At 38.0% G+C, this 16,898-nt stretch overlaps 1 protein-coding gene across 2 annotated transcripts in view; it reads right to left on the reverse strand.

The window, feature by feature from the left end:
• Positions 1-16,898, reverse strand: part of pard3ba (par-3 family cell polarity regulator beta a) — a 230,645-nt gene that overhangs the window by 117,895 nt on the left and 95,852 nt on the right. For both annotated transcript variants that reach the window (XM_051702158.1, XM_051702157.1), the window contains exons 8-10: positions 15,034-15,467; positions 6,580-6,719; positions 6,094-6,219 (exon numbers count right to left, since the gene is read on the reverse strand). In XM_051702158.1, coding sequence (XP_051558118.1) covers positions 6,094-6,219; positions 6,580-6,719; positions 15,034-15,467 — 700 coding nt within the window. The remainder of the gene's footprint in view (positions 1-6,093; positions 6,220-6,579; positions 6,720-15,033; positions 15,468-16,898) is intronic.

Here is a 16,898-nt window from a genome sequence, read left to right on the forward strand (position 1 = left end):
ATGTCTTCAGAAGGGATCTATTCAGTTTTGGGTGAGAACAGACCAAAATATAACTAAATTTTCACTATAAATCTTGACATCAGTCTCCTTGGCGATCATGATTTCAAGCTCGATTCCACTTCCTAGCGCCATCTAGCACTCTGCGCATGCGTCAAACGCTAGGAAGAGTAATCAAGCTTGAAATCATGATCGTGCCCAAAGATGCCATGGCAAGATGTAGGAGTTCAGGAAAAGGAGTTCAATTTTGGTCTGTTCTCACCCCAAACCAACTGGATCGCTTCTGAAGACATTGATTAAACCACTGGAGTTGTATGGATTACTTTTATGCTGCCTTTGTGTGATTTTGGTCAGCATTCACTTGCATTGTATGGACCGACAGAGCTGAAATATTCTCCTAAAAATCTTCGTTTGTGTTCTGCAGAAGAAAAAGTCATACACATCTGGGATGGCATGAGGAATGATGAGAGAATTTTCATTTTTGGGTGAACTATCCCTTCAATAGCAAGCCTTGCTAAATCACTCTCACGACACAAAAAATTGGTTTAAAAGGAAATTGGTTGCAGAAAGAGGTGGCCATGACCTAAATAATAACTCAAATAAAATAGGCCATGACAAAGCAGAACACATCCTGTGTGTGAGAGAAGAGGGAATTATTAATAAGTCCACCTCAAGGCCACCTAAAGGCTCCACAAGTCCTGTGTCCTGACCTCTCTTCCTGTGAGTACAACTGTGCAATGTGCTGTCTGACCCCTTCATCCTCACAGAAAACCTGTCTGTCCACCAAAGGGTGGAGGACGGCAAGTACACTGGCAGCTCACACACAGTCAGTAAAGTTCTGCGGCCCCTTTGGAGTCAAAGAACTTGATTCTAAATTGGCTATCCAAAGCTATATTCAGATTGTAGCTGTGTGAACTGTTATTCTCAATCCATATCTTCATCTTGTTGTCCAGTAAAGATATCTAAACGAGGTGAATTTACCTGAGAAGCAATAGAATCGTTTGCAAGATAAGACTTGTTTTCAGTGAGTGCATTTGGTCTTGTTCTGTTTTTACATTTTTAGTTTATTAAAGCCTACATCTCACTAAATTGTTGTTCAGACTACAGTGCACCTGTTGCAAAACTAAAATGCTTACAGTATGTTTTTCTACACAAATATTACACTTAGAATGCAATGCTTTCCAGATGATCTTTCACGATGCTGGAAAAACTAAGATCCCGTTTCCACCTGGTATTACGATGAGTCTCGGGTGATCCAATTACATGTGGTCAGGTGAGACACATCGCTGTTTACACCTGGTCACTTAAATGTGTCTCCTGCGACCTCTTGTGTTCAGATTTGGAGGGGAGGGTCTCTTTCACGACGACATACATCAGTCACTTAAGTGCAACAAAGTCAGAAAAGACAAAGAACGCGTGAACAAGCTGGCACACTGCTTCTCCCAGATGCGGTTGAAATTTAATCTAAGCACAAACGCAACACGTCAAGCAGAATTATCCGCTATTTTAGTGTATTACTGTGGCGGAGGGGTGTGGTCGAGTATTCGTCCGGAGAGAAAGCGGTAAGGGTGCACACACCTGAGTGCTATAAAATCCAACACCTGTTTCTGATTACAGTAGTACTTGGGAGAGCGATAAAAAGGGACCACGCCAGAGACGAGAGAGAGAGAGCTACCCGTCTGAAAGAGACTGTGTGTTTAGCTAAAGAGTGTTATGCTGAAAATCCTCTTCGAGTTTGTTTATAGTTGTACCACATTTGAGTTGAAGCCCAAGTTTCCCGTGTCCTCCTTTCCCTCCCTACCTTGAACATTTACAATTACCTATATTAAAGGAGCTTCAGGTGTTCGTGCTTCTCATCTGTTTTGATATCAGACACACTGAAGAAGATCTGTGAGGCTCTTGTGATTGTGTACTGTATGTATTAGCTTTTTTACATTTTCTGATAGGACGGTTATTTCCTTTTAAAGTCGCTCGCAACTGGCAAACTTTAAACTCTTTTTTTAGTGAAACGGTTGATTGAAAGTTGAGCGCTTCACTACTGCTGGGACACATACAGGACGGATTTGCGTTTGCACCTCAAATGCAATCTGGTCAAATGTGTTTTTGACCTCATTCGTATGTGGTTTCTCTGATCTGATCATAAAACATTTTAGACCCTGTTTAGACCTGTATTTAGGGCTGGCCGCATGTTATCGGATCACCAGAAACGCATCTTAATACCAGGTGGAAATGGAGCCAAACTTTTACCATTTTAAGGTGGTCTTTGCTGCTCCAATGTGGTCTACAAACTTTAAAGAGCTTTTACAAGATGGTTCCTGCTAGCTGGTAGTCCAGTTAATCAACCATCTTGCTCAGTTAAAAAAATAGCTTCAACCTTAGCCTGGTTTTAGCTGGATTTTCCAGCAGGGATAGACATCTCCAGGATATCCAGTCACCAACACATCAACACAGTGATTAGATCCCAACGGGATATTCAACAAGTCAGAAAAACAAGGCTTTAACTCTGTCAATGATCTCTAAAAACAGTCTCTTTTGTCTGTCTCCAAACACCATCTAGCTGCTAACAGGATGGACATTTATGGTCTTGGCTGTTTCCTGTCTAAATATCTGTTGGTTTTCAGCAGGCTGTTATTGAGGATCCTTTGTTTTCGCTAATGGCCGATCATTAGCCAACTCTGCCTCAGGGAATTAAGATGGGATCATTTTTTTGCTGAAAGTGGGTGGTAAAGAAGCAATCCAATGTTAAAACTGACAAATATTAAGGTGGGTGTGCAGGGACTAAAATAAAACTATTTAATTAATCGACAGATGGCCTGTAATTTTATTAAGAATTGCAGCATTACATGGTTTAAAGGGATAGTACACCTCTCATCATTTACTCACCCTCGTGCCATCCCAGATGTGTATGACTTTTTCTTCAGCTGAACACAAACAACTATTTTTAGAGAAATATCTCAGCTCTGTAAGCCCATACAATACAAGTGAATGGTGACCAGACCTTTTGAAGGTCCAGAAATCACATAAAAGCCATATAAATGTAATCCATACGACTCCAGTGATTAAATCCATATCTTCAGAAGCAATATGACAGATGTGGGTGAGAAACAGATCAATAGTTAAGTCCTTTTTTACCATAAATCTCCACTTTCACTTTCTATAAGTGAAAGCGGAAATTTATAGTAGAAAAGGATTGAAATATTGATCTGTTTCTAACTGAAAGTGATTGCATCATTTCAGAAGACATATATTAAACCACTGGATTCGTGTGGATTACATTTATAATGTCTTTGTGATTTTTGGACCTTCAAAAGGTCTGGTCACCATACCCTTGCATTGTATGGACCTGATATAACAGTGACATAAGCAACGTGAGCGAAAAAAAAAAAAAAAAAAAAAAAGAATCATCTACTAAATTCGCAACTTGCACGTTTTATTTCCTCAAATTTCCTCAGTGGATCAAAAGTATCTTTATCTTAGTTGCCAAAAGTTTTTCCCCAAAACCTAATGCGGAAACACATAAATGGCATATCCAAAACTAAAACGGCCAGTGTTGTATGTCACAAATAGCTATGCTAGGCAAAAACAGTTAAATAATTCCATCATCACAAAAAGGTATACATTTTTTAAAAACAAAAATACAGCAAAGTAAAGCTTCGTGGCCAATAAGAAATATTTATGGGTGATAAATTCTCAATTCACATGCCATTTGCAGGCAAAACGTTAATTACGGACGCTGTGGGTGTTTATAGACGATATTTCAGGTTTGGATGCATTCATTGGTTGGAATGATGTATAAATACACACACTCACACATGCCCTAAATAGGCAAATGGTAAGATCTACTCAACACTGTCATTATGTCTTTACATACTCTTCTATTCTCAGAGAAAAACTATTTCTCCCGAGTGTACCATTTTTCCTTTTGCCTGCCGTCGCATTTCTTCTGAATTCAGCCTGGCTAAGCATTCGTGCAGCTAACCCACTTTGAATTTGAATAGAGAGGAAAAAATGGAGGAGCTTTTTGTCTGTGAAAAGATATTGCAGAGCAGCTCTTTATGTCATTTTTTTGTGCCTAACGAGAATTAATGGTCCAATAATAGTCGGTGTCTATGACATACAGCTGCTCGTTTTCAACAGATCTGGAACGAGCAAAGATTGCACAAAATCGAAGTATAAAACTGCTAAATCCATAAATGGGTGTTTCTTCAACTTCTGGAACTTTTAGAACTGTGGATTTCCAGAAAGTAATGTGTCGTTAAACAGTTTTCACACTCTTACTATTTTTCTACTAACAATGACCAACAGTCCACGTGTATGAATCAAAGGAGATTTACATCATTTTTTAAGACCATTACGATGTCCACCACATCTCAAATTCTGTGTGGGGACATGACAGAAGAAAGTGATGTGCTGAAATGTCTGCCCTTGTTGGTCTGGCTTTTTATTCACTTGCACTTTGCAGATTGTTAAAAAAGAAATGTATTTTTGTTAGACCTTTTTTAGTCTAAATTTTAATTCAGTGTGCAGACAGCAATTTTGAAGCAATTAAGCAATTTTTAAATGACGGCCAATAAAAAATATCCAATTAAAAATTGATATTTACCTTAAATTGTCTTTTTTTTTTCTTCTTTCTTTAATTTCATTTCAAGCATGCTCTTCACTGACACTTTTGTTGACTTGTTTAACAAGTACACAAACTTTTATAAAAACTTTATTGGGGCAAAATTGTTTGGCGTGGTGGAAATGTCGGCACATCTGTGGGACAGTTGTTATTAATTTTTAACTCATAAAAAATAACTCATTTTCACACAATAAATATTGAAATGGTTTATGTATATTTCACTCTTTGTTTAGATTATTATAGTTAAAAAATGTATTATTTTTATTTAATACCGAACGTCTGGGTCTGGCACAAGTCTAGAACAATAAAATCTATAAATAAAAAGGCATTTGAAAAGTACCAAAAATAAATGAAGGCATGCTAAAAAGTTTCAAAGTCAATTTTAATGTGATCTTCATATAACAAAAATGATAAAAAATATTTATAAAAAAAAAAAAAAAGGAAAAAAGTTCAAATCAGTTTGTATTCATTACAATCAATCCCTGGGAAATAAAATGTGCCAAACTTAAAGAAAAACCAATATAAGGCTAAAACACAACAATATTTTGGACAATGTATTTACGAGCAAATAATATGCAAGAATATGCAATTATAGCGAAGTGCAGTAAATACATCCCGGCTTTAGTGCAAGTACAATCTCAGACATCATAAACTTAATTGAAGAAGTAATGTATGTGAGAAATGATCTGTAAGAGAGATTATAAATTGTTTGGCAGCCTACACTCTTCCGTTTATGTACATAATACATATGCATGCATGTGTTTATAGGTGACCCTTCTAAACCCAGTGCCTTTGAAGAGCAGACTCTATAGTGTACATTAACTGAAGATAGACAGAGACACAATGAAGGGATGTGCTCTTTCTTCCTGAGATGAGGGATATAGAGGCGTCACAAGTGAGGTTTTACTCTTTGCTGGGCTTCTATGGGAGGTTTGATGTTTAGAGGAAGAATAAAGATGCTTTGAAAAGGGTCACCGATCAACACACCACCATGCAAACATCTGGGAGAGGGGACGTACCAGCATTTGCCTGGGACTTCCTGTTAAAACAGCTGAGTCATGTGCACAACTTCCTGTCAAGAGCTGTATCGACAGATCCAATTCAAAGGAGGGGACAGCTAAGGTTTTATTGGACTACACTGGTCCCGCAGTGTGTTTCGTGCTGATGATTAAAAAATAAACGGCTCATATGGGTCATTCGTACAGGAATTGGAACGCTTCCGCCGAATAGCGTCACATTTCAATAGTATTTAAGTACAGTATTCTGCCCGAATCAGTGGGGAAAAAAGCAAGTTCAACAACTGTTAACAGAACTGAAAGGTTTTTCACAAATAAAACTTTTTCACCAAAAAGAACCAACATGAAATATAAAAACAATTATGTACACTTTGAATGCACTTTAAATTGCTTTGGACAAAAGCATCTGCCACATGCATAAAAGTAATTGTAAATGCAAAAGCAAATTGGTAGTCTTACCAATTCTCTGGGCAAGAACTCTTCTTGTCGTCCAACTATCAAAGACACCGTTTCTCCCAGTTTGGTGCTTCGCAACATAGCAACCAGTTCCTCTTGAGTGCGTCCAGTGATGTCCACTCCATTTACCTGCGGACATCAAAAATAAGCTATTTCATGTAACCGTCAAAATCAAGACCATAATTTCCATTTACCCTATGCCAAGCCAATGCATTAAAATGGAAACATTTCACTATTAATTCAGTCTCAAGCCTGAGCACAATCCATGATGGTGGAGGCTTACGGACAATTGGCCTAATTAAGTCAAGAATGCATTACACGATCTGAAACAATATCTTTAAATTGCATCTTTAACAATAGCTTTTAATTGGAAGAATTTCAGACGGCAGGCTTTCGTCGGAACAGCTTTTAATTTAATGTCATATGAATAAGCTCTGATTTTACAGGCCAAGCTCTCATGATTGCATTGATGCAGGAAGCGTGTAATACCTCCAGGATGCAGTCTCCTGACATGAGTCGGCCATCTTTTACGGCTGCTCCGCGAGGCAAAATACTCTTGACCAGAATGGGTCCTGGACCATGAACAGATGAGTCTCGGGTTACCACGGTGAAACCAAGGCCCTCCGTACCTGCAGACAGAGGAAAACCAGAAACATTTAACATGTGTTTATATGACCCAATGAACCAGAACTCAATGACAAATAGTCTTCTTAATGCTTTCACCAGTGTGTTGATACACTAGCAAGTCTACACTAGCTTCCAAACTAATTTTACAGACCCATTTTATACTTTGTGTATTTGACTACTATATCCTTAATAAGTATACTGAGCAAAATGCTAAGTACATAAGTGTTGTTGCATTGTATTTACATGTAAAATCCCTGCATTTAATTGCATCTGTAGTTACAGTGTTAACCTTAACCCCTAATCCAAAACCTACTCCAACCCTTACCCTAAACATATCTGTAACTTAATCTCAGTAGCAGAAAATGTGAATCTTGTAGAATTTTGCAGAACAACATGTGGTTACATAATAAGTACATTGTATTGTATGTATTTTTATGTTAGTACATAGTAGTTTAAGTCACCTAATATAAAGTGGGAAAATTTTTACTCTGCCATATAATGTAAAATAAGATTCTTCAAAGACTATATGGTGCTAGTAAAGTATGTTCGTGTCTAGACCAGTGACACCCACTGTAATATCATCAAATGCACACAGGCTGAAAAGATTTCGGTGAAACTTTGCAAAAGTACTTTCAAATTATTCCAGAAAGGCTTAAAGTGCTTTAACGTCAACATGAAATCAAAACTGACCCCGTTTACTTTCCTACTACTGGTCTTATTATGAACAATTCACGGGTGTACTTTTTACCAAAAGAAAAAATAAAAATCGTAAAATGTGTTCTCTCTAATTCAGGGGGAGGGGACATTCTCATTCTAGAGAGTATTGTACTGGACAGAAAATTGTTTATGGCCCTGCAACCATACATATTTTTGGTCCATTTTTTACAGTCTCAGAACTGTGAAGTTTAAATGCATTTATCACACACGTCTCTGGAATATTTGATTCTGATTGTACAATGGCACCATCTAGTGGTCTGATATTTCTGAGTAACAACCGTATATCCGAGGATTAAGTCATATTAGACCGGTCATCTGGGTATTGCGAGTCATCTTTACTACTTCTCATATCACTCTGCGATCTCTACAAGAAAGCTAATTAAATAATTTCAACTCATATTAATGTTTTATGTCCATTTATTTATTCATTCAGCAAGTCATCTTGTAATAAGCTGAATAATGAGCAGTCAGACATTTTCGCAAAATAAACCACCAGAACGCCGATGCAAACCTAAAGTGCAAATCAACTGTTCTGCGATTTCTTTCTTCTCACATAATAAAATAGTTAACGCATTTCAGTATTTCATTTCCATTGACTTATTTATTTGGCAAGTCTTGTAATAAGCTGGATAATTAGCAGTCAGATGGTCATTTTCATAAAATAAACCCCAACAGAACTCAAATCAATATTTCATGTACATTTATTGACTGATTTTGGTTAGTAGCCATGTAATAAGCTGGATAGTGTACAGTCAGCCTTTTGTTTTTTGCAAAATAAAGCCCTTCAGGTGATACAAGGGGTTTACTTTGCGATAACAACTGGCTGACTGTACATATTCCTTTATTAATCTGCTAAAAGACATTTCTTTTAGGAATAAACTAACACAGAGACTTTTTTAGATGTGTAAGAAAATAATATTCACATTTTTCTTTTAACGTTAACTTTTCATGTTCAAAAACAATTTACTACAAATAATAGTTATTTTTTATTATTATTATTGGCAAAAATAGCTTGATTTTTTACAACTGTAATGTAACTCCATTACAGATATGAATTCAAAGACACTCTGTTGAAAAAAATAAATAATAAAAAAACGATGGCACTACTGATTTCAAACTCTCTCACATTAGCATGGGCTAGCAAGCTATCCTTGTTGTTGAGCCTTGATATACAGTATTTGACAAATATTGATTAAAAGCCACAAAACTGCAATTATGGTTTCATAGGGTCTTTATTGAACAATTATTGTATATAATGAATATAAGCTGCATCTGAGATCAATGTGAAGAGGTCCTCCCCTGTATTCTGATTGAGGTTTAAAGCACTCCTGCCTGGTAACTCATGTTTAAGCTCTCTGCTTTCTCTAAAGAGATTTGAACACCTCCATCTCCAATGCTGCACACTGATAAATGCTTCCTTACGCGGATTAGACAGCACTGCACTTTAATTTCACACGTGAACACATCTACAACAGATGCAGAGAGAGAGGGATACAGGATGAGGAGAGAGGGAGAGAGAGAGGTTGTGTGAAAGAAGAGTGAGAAACAATGGCAAAGGGTGTGGTTTAATAAATGTTATTTAAAAATGTGAAAGCACTGGACGAGACGAGAATGAAAAGATTAAAGGGTGAATCTCATGAAAAAAAATCTCAAAATGCGATTTACGTTTCATCCCAAAATAATGAAGATAATAAAGAGTTAGACTAGGATTTTAGGATCTCACGACAGTAAGGAGCCGTTCACACAAAATGCATTTTTTGCGTTTTTCTGTTGCGCTGCGTCTCGCTATTTTTTTAGCATCACGCAAGAGTGCCTCGCTTTTTAGCCGCTGTGTCAATTTAAAATAACTTTAACCTTTAAAACTGCACCTCAAGAAGGCAACATTCTGTTCCACAGCTTTATTTAACGCAAAAACGCGTTTGGTCAGAACGGTGCCTAACAGAGTAAAATTGTACACAAAAATTGTGTATAAAGACTTTTTTTTTAAATATAAAAACATATCATAAAGACACATAATACAATGACTTATTCCTTTAAATCAGTCTAAATGAAAGGCAGTAGGGCAGCACGATATGGAGGAAAAATGAAGCAGCGATAAGTTGTTGGAAAATGCAATATACTATTCAGTATGATTCAGTATGACGACATCAGAGTGTGTGGAACCCCCACCGCCCAAATAAACTTATTGGAATTAAAAAGAACCATATATCCCAGAAATCACAAACATAGTTGTCTTTTGTTCCAAACTGCATATAGACTGTGTATAATATGTAAAGTTTTACCATAAGCTATTTAGCAGATATTAAAATTACTCTTCAATTACAATTTGATTATACATATATATATATATATATATATATATATATATATATATATATATATATATATATATATATATATATATGTGTGTGTGTGTATATACACTATATTGCCAAAAGTATTCGCTCACCCATCCAAATAATTGAATTCAAGTGTTCCAATCACTTTCATGGCCACAGGTGTATAAAATGAAGCACCTAGGCATGCAGACTGCTTCTACAAACATTTGTGAAAGAATGGGCCGCTCTCAGGAGCTCAGTGAATTCCAGCGTGGTACTGTGATAATGCAACAACCTGTGCAACAAGTCCAGTCGTGAAATTTCCTCGCTACTAAATATTCCACAGTCAACTGTCAGTGGTATTATAACAAAGTGGAAGCGATTGGGAATGACAGCAACTCAGCCACGAAGTGGTAGGCCACATAAAATGACAGAGCGGGGTCAGCGGATGCTGAGGCGCATAGTGCGCAGAGGTCGGCAACTTTCTGCAGAGTCAATCGCTACAGACCTCCAAAGTTCATGTGGCCTTCAGATTAGCTCAAGAACAGTGCGTAGAGAACTTCATGGAATGGGTTTCCATGGCCGAGCAGCTGCATCCAAGCCATACATCACCAAGTGCAATGCAAAGCGTCGGATGCAGTGGTGTAAAGCACGCTGCCACTGGACTCTAGAGCAGTGGAGACGCGTTCTCTGGAGTGACGAATCACGCTTCTCCATCTGGCAATCTGATGGACGAGTCTGGGTTTGGCGGTTGCCAGGAGAACGGTACTTGTCTGACTGCATTGTGCCAACTGTGAAGTTTGGTGGAGGGGGAATTATGGTGTGGGGTTGTTTTTCAGGAGCTGGGCTTGGCCCCTTAGTTCCAGTGAAAGGAACTCTGAATGCTTCAGCATACCAAGAGATTTTGGACAATTCCATGCTCCCAACTTTGTGGGAACAGTTTGGGGATGGCCCCTTCCTGTTCCAACATGACTGCGCACCAGTGCACAAAGCAAGGTCCATAAAGACATGGATGAGCGAGTTTGGTGTGGAAGAACTTGACTGGCCTGCACAGATTCCTGACCTCAACCTGATAGAGCACCTTTGGGATGAATTAGAGCGAAGACTGCGAGCCAGGCCTTCTCGTCCAACATCAGTGTCTGACCTCACAAATGCGCTTCTGGAAGAATGGTCAAATATTCCCATAAACACACTCCTAAACCTTGTGGAAAGCCTTCCCAGAAGAGTTGAAGCTGTTATAGCTGCAAAGGGTGGGCCGACGTCATATTAAACCCTATGGATTAAGAATGGGATGTCGCTTAAGTTCATATGCGTCTAAAGGCAGATGAGCGAATACTTTTGGCAATATAGTGTATATATATATATATATATATATATATATATATATATATATATATATATATATATATATATATGTGTGTGTGTGTGTGTGTGTGTGTGTATATATATATATATATATATATACACATATATATATATATACACACACACACACACACACACACACACACACACACACACACACACACATATATATATGTATAATCAAATTGTAATTGAAGAGTAATTTTAATATCTGCTAAATAGCTTATGGTAAAACTTTACATATTTTCTTATGGGATTCATATTCAACTGTAGGCTACAACAGAATGGCACAATCATAAAACAAAACATGGCAACAAAGAAAAAATGAAATGACCCCTGTTCAAAAGTCTGCATACCCTTAGTTCTTAATACTGTGTATTGCCCCCTTTAGCATCAATGACAGCGTGCACTCTTTTGTAATAGTTCTCTATGAGGCCCCAAATTCTTGCAGGTGGTATAGCTGCCCATTCGTCTTGGGAAAATGCCTCCAGGTCATGCAAAGTCTTTGGTCGTCTTGCATGAACTGCACGTTTGAGACCTCCCCAGAGTGGCTCGATGATATTAAGGTCAGGAGACTGTGATGGCCACTCCAGAACATTCACCTTTTTCTGCTGTAATCACTGGAGGGTCAACTTGGCCTTGTGCTTAGGGTCATTGTCGTGCTGGAAAGTCCAAGAGCGTCCCATGCGCAGCTTTCGTGCAGAAGAATGCAAATTGTGTGCCAGTATTTTCTGATAACATGCTGCATTCATCTTGCCATCAATTTTCACAAGATTCCCCGTGCCTTTCGAGCTCACACACCCCCAAAACATCAGTGAGCCACCACCATGCTTCACAGTGGGGATGGTATTCTTTTCACTATAGGCCTTGTTGACCCCTCTCCAAACATAGCACTTATGGTTGTGACCATAAAGCTCTATTTTGGTCTCGTCACTCCAAATTACAGTGTGCCAGAAGCTGTGAGGCGTGTCAAGGTGTTGTTGGGCATATTGTAACCAGGCTTTTTTGTGGCATTGGCGCAGTAAAGGCTTCTTTCTGGCAACTCAACCATGCAGCTCATTTTTGTTCAAGTATTGTCGTATTGCACTCCTTGAAACAACCACACTGTCTTTTTCCAGAGCAGCCTGTATTTCTCCTAAGGTTACCTGTGGGTCTTTCTTTGTATCCCGAACAATTCTTCTGGCAGTTGTGGCTGAAATCTTTCTTGGTCTACCTGACCTTGGCTTGGTATCAAGAGATCCCTGAATTTTCCACTTCTTAATAAGTGATTGAACAGTACTGACTGGCATTGTCAAGGCTTTGGATATCTTTTTATATCCTTTTCCATCTTAATAAAGTTCCATTACCTTGTTACGCAGGTCTTTTGACAGTTCTTTTCTGCTCCCCATGGCTCAGTATCTCCACGTGAGAGCTGACAAACTCATTGACTATTTATATACAGACACTAATTGCAATTTTAAAAGCCACAGGTGTGGGAAATTAACCTTTAATTGCCATTTAAACCTGTTTGTGTCACCTTGTGTGTCTGTAACAAGGCCAAACATTCAAGGGTATGTAAACTTTTGATCAGGGCCATTTGGGTGATTTCTGTTATCATTATGATTTAAAAAGGAGCCAAACAACTATGTGATAATAAATGGCTTCATATGATCACTATCCTTAAATAAAAGGCAGTTTTTTTGCATGATCAGTCATATTTTCAAAATCAATGCCAAAATGTCACAATTTCTACAAGGGTATGCAAACTTTTGAGCACAACTATATATATATATATATATAAAATGTATGTATGTATGTATGTATGTATGTATATGTATGTATAAAAAAGGGTCAGGAACTCCAAACTGCCATTAAAGATATAGGGCTCTCTTACCTAACCCTTTCCCTAACCTTAATAGTAAGTGGAAGTGACGCCCCCTTTTTGAGTTGGCATAACCCACTTTTGGAGTAACCCTGCCCTCTTTTGGAGATTCCGCACCCATTTGGAGGTCTCCGGCCTGCAGCTATACCAACTTGTAGACATTCGATTTCTACTTTGGTTTAACGTGCTTGTTGTCAGTCCATGCTGAACTTGAGACTGACAGAAAGGATTTCACGGGACAATCCATTAACTGAAACCCATCATTTTATATATCCACATAGACCACAGTAGCCAATAAACAAGCCAAGTTTGGGTTTGTATACTCGTGTCTGGTCTCATTATTAGCTGCACACACAACGCAGGGTGAAAGCACAGGACAGCGCTGGTTACAGATACATATACACAAACTGTGACACACTCCATCGTTTGAGTCAGCGCCTATGCACACAGCACGCAGACCAAGTGACACATATTAAATATAATTTTGTCATTACAAGCATTGCAATATGCATATCGCCATATGTACACTTGCAATATTTTGACAATTTGATATATCGTGCAGCCCTAAAAGGCAGTATAACAGTTATTTCCATGATGTATAACTGTACTTCACAATTACAAATTTTTTTTTTTTTTTTAGCATTACAGTAGGGAGAGTTTGGGGGTACCTATACCGTTAGAGGGCTCCAGACTAAAAAAAACAATGACTACGAAGCCAGTGGCTCCTAAACTGAAACATTTAGGAGCCAAATTGCTGTTTTTATTTGACAAATTACAGAATTCACTCATAATTCAATAACTCGCATATCTGACAAAACCGAATATGAACACACATAAAGTGTCCCCGACTGTCGACAATGGCGACTAGATTTTTAATTATGGTTGCAATTATTTATTTTCTGTTGCATTTGCGACCATTTAAGTCACATCCCTACGATATCGAGGGTGACAGATGGCTGATGTAGAGCTGATATAAATAACACGATTTAAATATAGATGAACAAATAAGATTTACACAAAATTGCTGAAACTATATGAACACTTATTTCACACAATACTCAAAATAACTCTAAAAAATGTTAAAACAGAGTGGCTAAGCTGAATAAAAACTTCAGTTAATCGGACGATTGGACATAGTTATCGTACGATGCTCATAATCTCAAACTATCTAAATATTGTAAATATATCAGTCTATCACTAACTTGCATGAAAATAATATCACAAAAACATTTGTGGTACTAAAATTGGCTTCGTATTCATTATGCAACATATTTTGGCCTTTTTTTCCTCGGGTGAAATAAAGCCTGGAGGTGTTTATGACAGGATCTGTGCAATTCACCAAGAAAGACAGAGAGAATGAGAGAGACAGAAGACAGAGAAGGAGACACATAAAGAATAATCCTAAAATGGCAATTCCCTTGACTCGCTTGTCCGTAGGGACACGAGATTATTGAAGCCAAGAATTGCTCTCTCTCTCTCTCTCTCTCTCTCTCTCACACGAGTGAGCGATGTCATAAAAAACAGGGGCCAATCCAGCATACTAAAGATGGTAAATTATGAAATCTCATCTCCCAGAAGAGTGCCTGACATTAAAGTTTTAAACAATAGCACCTGTCAATCAGCTGAGAGGAGAGGTAAAGAGAGGCAAGGAAAAAATGGTTAAGAACCAGAGATATATATAGAAGTTGATACGCAGCAGTTTTGACATACAGTAGTTTAAATCATATGGTACATGGCTGCACCCTGCCGTGCTTTAAGTCAACATGAAATGGCGCCCCATCGCAACCCATTTTACTTCCATAATCTGAGGTATTTATGAGTGAAAGAGAATATAAAAATTGAAAGAAGGGACTTGATTTTATCCACCAGGAACTAATTGGATTACGAAAAGTCAGCAGAAAAGGAAAGTCTTTTCAGAGGCGGAGCCAGTTATTCGATTTTCATGAACAATTACAATTACAAAGACTATTTTTTCTTTTGAATAACGTTCACTGATGGATCAAGCACAATAAGATAAAGTAAATAGGGTACATTTTGAATTCACATCTGGCATACCTTTCTTCAAATCGATATTCAGTTTCTTTCCAGGCTTTCTGCTGACCATATTAACCACTGTGGCGAGGTCCAGGGTCTTTTTGGTGGCGGGACACTCGCTACGATCTCTCATGGTGGGTGACGCGCTGACTGGAGGAGAGGGCGTGTCTTTGCGATGGTACATCTCCATGGGGGGATGTCTTGCAGGTAAAAGCTCCTCCTCTTTCAGGGGTGGGGTCTGTGAGGCAGGGGGCAGGGGTGATGGCGTTGGTGCATTGGAACCAAGTTTGCGGACCAAGAATGGGCTCTTAACCTTCGGGACCAACGGGTTTGGCTCAGTGTTGGTGAAAAGTTGCCCGATGAGGCTCTTTTCATAGCGAAGCTTATTGGCGACAGGAAGCACCTCCAAACAAATTATGGTAGAAGACATTGCTTGACGAAACACCTCCTGAGCCCTAAAACGAAATGAAAAAAAAACGGTCTCTCAATGATTCAATGGCTTAGAAGAGCTCTAGACACAACAGCCTCCTTCATTAACACACTTTAAGAGCTTTTTCACTCAAGGGTCTCTAGTGGGAATCACTTCTCAACATTTTCATCACACTACATACAGTACGAACTCCTGAAATACACCTTGTTAATGTAGACTAGCTTTGTTATGCGTAAGAATGGTTTTATGAACAATTCACACAGGAATTGGAATTCGTTCTGCTCATATTTAATGTGGCCCACTGTAACATTTGCCCTCAAGTGGCTTATAGCTTTTATAAATGACACAGATATTCAAAAAATATTTACCTTTATTAACACTAAAAATCTGAACAAACTATTCTTCCAAAAAGTAACAGTTCAATAGCCTAACTCTAGGCTGGTTACGATTCCCACGATTCCCTATGAACTCATTTTTTGGCATGTTAATATTGAATTCAACTAACGTGCGGTCACAGGTGTGTGCATAATGACTTTGAATACGGCTCATCCCATCTGCATTTTGACTCAGAACTATAGGGATGGGCGATAAAATTCTCAATATTTATCGTGATAAAAAGTCCACAGTGTTGCCTCTTTTCCCCACATGTGAGTAGACATGAGGCGCCTCTTAATTTAACGTGGTTCCAGAGCGCCTTCAGACCATAAGGTTTTTTCAGATGTCAACATCTCTGGCATGGATGACAAGGAAAGACAACAATATTACTAGTTTGTAGCGTAGTCTTTCTCACTTGAATGAAAATATACAAAGGGTCCATTCAGACTTTTATATTTTCTAAATTTTCTCTCAGGGGATACACCCTGAACCCCTAAACGGTATCATTCCTCAGTCACAAGGAATCTATGTCCCCATACTTGCTATCTGAATGTAACAAAATATCAAAAACATTTGAATGTAAAAATGATATGCTGTCATTATGCTTCAAAATGAACAGATGATCTTTTAACATTAATGTCCAACTGCACTTGATTGATATAAAATATTTTAATATTTTAAAAGAAGATCCCTCAGACACCACTGATTTGGCTGTCTCTGGGCCCCCAATGCAGTTTTGTACAGACCATTTAAGATTTTTTTTTCCTCTTTACTTCTGCCACTTGGAAATTCAAAAAAAAAATGTGAAAATGTGAATGTATATCATGATAAATATCGATGTATCAAAAGATATGAAAAAGGCTATATCGCCCAGACCTAAGGAACAATCAATTTTATAATACATTTTTAACTCAAATCAACAACAAAATCAAAGGCCTTATTCATGGAAAGTGAGAACAATTCATTTCTGTGTAAATCGTTCGTAAAACCAATTTTTCATGAACAGATTCAGGAACAATTAACACAAAAATTCACTCTGCTTGTGTTTCATGAATAAGCCCCAACGTTTTTAAAAAAAAAC

The sequence above is a fragment of the Myxocyprinus asiaticus genome, chromosome 7 (genome assembly GCF_019703515.2).
Source record: "Myxocyprinus asiaticus isolate MX2 ecotype Aquarium Trade chromosome 7, UBuf_Myxa_2, whole genome shotgun sequence".
Lineage (NCBI taxonomy): Eukaryota > Metazoa > Chordata > Actinopteri > Cypriniformes > Catostomidae > Myxocyprinus > Myxocyprinus asiaticus.